This window comes from Gigantopelta aegis, chromosome 7, assembly GCF_016097555.1.
Source record: "Gigantopelta aegis isolate Gae_Host chromosome 7, Gae_host_genome, whole genome shotgun sequence".
NCBI lineage: Eukaryota > Metazoa > Mollusca > Gastropoda > Neomphalida > Peltospiridae > Gigantopelta > Gigantopelta aegis.
Window position 1 is genome coordinate 40,800,345 of NC_054705.1, and position 6,000 is coordinate 40,806,344.

The window sequence follows — 6,000 nt, forward strand, 5'->3', positions numbered from 1 at the left end:
CGTGCATGTTAAAAACACTGAGCACCAAATCTACCAACAGACTTGCTGAGAATATATAAATATCAAGTATTAAACTGACATTCTTACCTATGCATCAATGCTAATGGTTTTTCCAGCAACTTTCTGCTCATTTTGAGTTTTCCAGGCCGCAATGTTTACAATCTTAGTTCAATATTCTGGCCTTGATACGGCCATGTCATCCTAATGGACGCTTCGTTGCAGGTCTTTAGAGGAAACCAAAATTTAAGACTTCCACTGCATGTTATGCTACCTGGCAAAATCATACTCCATTCTGTTTATGGGTAAAAATATCGACGCTTTTGACAAACACCCATTTCTCGCCATTTTCTGGTCAGTGGTTACTTCCGTCTTTTGGTAGAGGGGAAGTAACTCTAATTTAATCATAAAATTATTCCCAATAACAGGTTGTACTATACCAAATAAAATCCTGTAGGCGACCATGTTAACGTTTGTGTTTAAAAACACTATATATATATATATGCAATATATCAACCAAACTACGACACATAAATATCAGTACTACAACCCCTACTTCAAAGTATTAACTGAAGAAAATGGTACCATTCATGGCTCATTTTCATGATTTTCGGTATAACCAGATGTTTTTACAACACCCCTAGTTTCACATAAAATTGTAATACTGTTTTAACAGGTACCCCAAATATGTTTCAAGCACAAGGCTACTTGACACAGTGGTACTAGATGAAATAAAATTGCATACATGTTTTGCACAGATGAAACTTCTTCTTTTTTTTTCTTTTTTTTTTACAACCAACACACTCATATTTATCACCAATCACAGGACTTGTGGTGTTAACTTCTCTATCAAAAGTTAAAAGGTGCACCTCGAACTTTGACCCAGCTAGAAGTTATTTGGTACTACCAACAATGTCGCTCTGTAGCTCGTGGGTGGGACTTAGCCAGTGGTAAAGCGTTTGCTTGATGCGCGGTCTATGACCAATACCCGTCGGTGGGCCCATTGGGCTATTCCTCGTTTCACCATGTGCACCTCGACTCGCGGATTGGTATATCAAAGGCCTTAGTATTTGCTGTCCTGTTTGCGGGATAATGCATATAAAAAAATACCTGCTACTAATGAAACACATGTAGCGGGTTTCCTCTCTAAGACTATATGGGCCTATGTCAGAATTACAAATCAGTGTGCTCTAGTCGTATCGTTGAAGCAAACACAATTAACTGTAGCTCATTGTGACAATAGTCCGTTTTCGTTCGTTATAAGAGAATTGATGTAGTGGAACTGATGAATTGGCATGTAATTCTATAACGATTAAAGTTTTTTTTTAATCTTATAAAACATTTCTTTTTTTAGTTTTAAACACATACCAACGTGTATAACATCTTTTAAAAATCACCATAACACGAATAGGTTTCTGTCTCTCTGTCTCTGTCTCTGTCTTTGTCTCTCTCCTTATGTTTGTCTGTCTCTCTCTCTCTCTCTCTCTCCCCCCCTCTCTCTCCCCCCTCTCTCTCTCCCCTCTCTCTCCCCCTCCCCCTCTCTCTCTCTCTCTCTCTCTCTCTCTCTCTCTCTCTCTCTCTCTCTCTCTCTCATTATTATTATTATTATTATTATTGGATATATGCATAAAAGCAACTGATGGACTAACCAAGGTAAAGGCAGTTTTGTCTTTGCATTATCGTTTGACAGTATAACAATGCAGGTGAAATGGATACATTTTTATGTCGAGTTGGTATGGCGTTATTCATTTACAGTTACATATATGCGGTTTTAGAACCATACAGTTGCTGGAATGTCGTCGTAGGCCTATATGTGTACAGTTAGATAGGCTCCCAGTGTTTTCCTTTACAGTTACATATATGCGGTTTTAGAACCATACAGTTGCTGGAATGTCGTCGTAGGCCTATATGTGTACAGTTAGATAGGCTCCCAGTGTTTTCCTTTACAGTTACATATATGCGGTTTTAGAACCATACAGTTGCTGGAATGTCGTCGTAGGCCTATATGTGTACAGTTAGATAGGCTCCCAGTGTTTTCCTTTACAGTTACATATATGCGGTTTTAGAACCATACAGTTGCTGGAATGTCGTCGTAGGCCTATATGTGTACAGTTAGATAGGCTCCCAGTGTTTTCCTTTACAGTTACATATATGCGGTTTTAGAACCATACAGTTGCTGGAATGTCGTCGTAGGCCTATATGTGTACAGTTAGATAGGCTCCCAGTGTTTTCCTTTACAGTTACATATATGCGGTTTTAGAACCATACAGTTGCTGGAATGTCGTCGTAGGCCTATATGTGTACAGTTAGATAGGCTCCCAGTGTTTTCCTTTACAGTTACATATATGCGGTTTTAGAATCATACAGTTGCTGGAATGTCGTCGTAGGCCTATATGTGTACAGTTAGATAGGCTCCCAGTGTTTTCTATATGTGTACAGTTAGGTAGGCTCCCAGTGTTTTCTATATGTGTACAGTTAGGTAGGCTCCCAGTGTTTTCTATATGTGTACAGTTAGGTAGGCTCCCAGTGTTTTCTATATGTGTACAGTTAGATAGGCTCCCAGTGTTTTCTATATGTGTACAGTTAGATAGGCTCCCAGTGTTTTCTATATGTGTACAGTTAGATAGGCTCCCAGTGTTTTCTATATGTGTACAGTTAGATAGGCTCCCAGTGTTTTCTATATGTGTACAGTTAGATAGGCTCCCAGTGTTTTCTATATGTGTACAGTTAGATAGGCTCCCAGTGTTTTCTATATGTGTTACAGTTAGATAGGCTCCCAGTGTTTTCTATATGTGTACAGTTAGATAGGCTCCCAGTGTTTTCTATATGTGTACAGTTAGATAGGCTCCCAGTGTTTTCTATATGTGTACAGTTAGATAGGCTCCCAGTGTTTTCTATATGTGTTACAGTTAGATAGGCTCCCAGTGTTTTCTATATGTGTACAGTTAGATAGGCTCCCAGTGTTTTCTATATGTGTACAGTTAGATAGGCTCCCAGTGTTTTCTATATGTGTACAGTTAGGTAGGCTCCCAGTGTTTTCTATATGTGTACAGTTAGATAGGCTCCCAGTGTTTTCTATATGTGTACAGTTAGATAGGCTCCCAGTGTTTTCTATATGTGTACAGTTAGATAGGCTCCCAGTGTTTTCTATATGTGTTACAGTTAGATAGGCTCCCAGTGTTTTCTATATGTGTACAGTTAGATAGGCTCCCAGTGTTTTCTATATGTGTACAGTTAGATAGGCTCCCAGTGTTTTCTATATGTGTTACAGTTAGATAGGCTCCCAGTGTTTTCTATATGTGTACAGTTAGATAGGCTCCCAGTGTTTTCTATATGTGTACAGTTAGATAGGCTCCCAGTGTTTTCTATATGTGTACAGTTAGATAGGCTCCCAGTGTTTTCTATATGTGTTACAGTTAGATAGGCTCCCAGTGTTTTCTATATGTGTACAGTTAGATAGGCTCCCAGTGTTTTCTATATGTGTACAGTTAGATAGGCTCCCAGTGTTTTCTATATGTGTTACAGTTAGATAGGCTCCCAGTGTTTTCTATATGTGTACAGTTAGATAGGCTCCCAGTGTTTTCTATATGTGTACAGTTAGATAGGCTCCCAGTGTTTTCTATATGTGTACAGTTAGATAGGCTCCCAGTGTTTTCTATATGTGTACAGTTAGATAGGCTCCCAGTGTTTTCTATATGTGTACAGTTAGATAGGCTCCCAGTGTTTTCTATATGTGTACAGTTAGGTAGGCTCCCAGTGTTTTCTATATGTGTACAGTTAGGTAGGCTCCCAGTGTTTTCTATATGTGTTACAGTTAGATAGGCTCCCAGTGTTTTCTATATGTGTACAGTTAGATAGGCTCCCAGTGTTTTCTATATGTGTACAGTTAGATAGGCTCCCAGTGTTTTCTATATGTGTACAGTTAGATAGGCTCCCAGTGTTTTCTATATGTGTACAGTTAGATAGGCTCCCAGTGTTTTCCTTTACAGACTACTTCAGCAAAATTCGGGCCAAATTATACCTATACCAAAATTACAACCACTAGAATAAACAAAAAAGGGGGCATGAATGGGGCAGTGCCCCCCAATCGAACTATCCCCCACGTTATATATTTTCTTGATGCCCCGTAATATGAGTTACACACACACATACACACACACACACACACACACACACACACACACACACACACACACACACACACACACACACACACACACACACACTTGATATACCGTAAAAGTATAGCTAATTTGTGTAAAATAAGGTGGTCGCTATACGTAAACCCATATGAGATCTAGATCCACAGTTGACACCATTTATCTAACGTGTGTTCAAATTAATATCTTTTCTTCAAGAGTTTTTATTTAGAGAGTATACTCAGAGGCGTCGGAACTGGGGCAGCAGGGGCGGCGATCGCCGCCCCAATATTTGGACAAATCAGACAAACTTTTTTATTGTCATAAAACTATCAGTGAAATACCCCCTTTTTACTAGTACTTTTGCTACAAAAATGTGTATGAGATACCTACCAAAGTTGTCTCTTAAATGCAGTAGAATGCCGGTAATGGCATCTAGAATTCAAATATTTTCCGGGGGGGGGGGGGGGGGGGGGGGGGGGGGGGAACGTGCCCCCGGACACACCTGTCACTCCCTCCCTTCGCTCGGGTCGACATACGCCTCTCCAATTTTAACTGGCTTACAACGCCTCTGATACTACATGGGTAACAAGTTATTACATAAAGTATTCAACGAGTTGTAAGATAAATTGTATTTAAGGGACATGAATGGAGTAAAAAAAAAAAAAATGTTTTATTTAACGACGCACTCGACAAATTTTAATTACGGTTATATGGCGTCAGACATATGGTTAAGGACTACACAGATATGAGAGAGGAAACCCGCTGTCGCAACTTCATGGGCTATTCTTTTCGATTAGTAGCAAGGAATCTTTTATATGCACCATCCCACAGACAAGGTAGTACATACCACGGCCTTTGATATGCCAGTCGTGGTACACTGGCTGGAACGAGAAATAGTCCAATGGGCCCACCGATGGGGGTCGATCGCAGACCAACTGCGCACCAAGCGAGCGATTTACCACTGGGCTACGTCCCGCCCCACGAATGTAGTAATATTTCTTACATATCATATTAAAAAAATAAATAATAATAATAATAATAATAATAATAATAATAAATGCCAGGTTTAAACTAAATTTAAAATGTTTTGCAAGGTCGTCGGAGCTGGGGCAATTATAAAAAAATTAAAGTCCTTATTTTTTCTAAAAAATTTTTTTTTTTATAAAATCCCACTATAGCTAATTGTGGACATTTAGTGGACATTGTGTTCGCTAGAGCTCTGCAAACGCTAGTAGGCCTATACTACAAGTTTGCAAGTTATAAGGAATCGACAACTTTCGGGAAAATCTAAGTCTGCCTGGTGTTCAGTAGGCTACATACTCGTACATATGTTAGTATTCTTTCTGTTTAATATTCTGATAATATATCGTCCGAAATCAGATATGTTTGAAAACATTTCAAGCGGGAACACCCCTGCAGCACCATCTGCAAGATGAGGACCCCCCCCCCCCACACACACACACCTTTTCCGCCGCCCCAATGTCAAATTCCTGTTTATAATTGTATTAGGGCTATTCAGTTTAAAAGTCATGGGGGTGGGGAGGGGAGAGCCTAAACATTTTTGGACCCCCTACCTACACATTTTCAGTATTCATTAATAATGGTGAACATAACGGAATCTGTATATAGACATCCCTCCCCACATTTAGAAAAATCTTCAGGCTTACCACCACCCATTTAAAAAAAACAATACCCCTTATATCTTTTTAAACATATTTAATGTGTAACACTGAATAAGATGAAACAAATCAAGAACTAAGACACGACAAGTAATTCCATCAACATGGAACAAAATAAGAGAAAGCCTATAGTAGTATATCACATCTGTATGTGGCAAGACATGTAATAGCTAGGTTATTTA

At 39.2% G+C, this 6,000-nt stretch overlaps 1 protein-coding gene across 2 annotated transcripts in view; it reads right to left on the reverse strand.

Annotated features, from left to right (window-relative positions):
- Positions 1 to 342, reverse strand: part of LOC121377024 (oxidation resistance protein 1-like) — a 135,551-nt gene extending 135,209 nt beyond the window's left edge. For both annotated transcript variants that reach the window (XM_041504865.1, XM_041504864.1), the window contains exon 1: positions 88 to 342. In XM_041504865.1, coding sequence (XP_041360799.1) covers positions 88 to 131 — 44 coding nt within the window. In that variant the 5' untranslated portion in view covers positions 132 to 342. The remainder of the gene's footprint in view (positions 1 to 87) is intronic.
- Between the last annotated feature and the right edge of the window lie 5,658 nt (positions 343 to 6,000).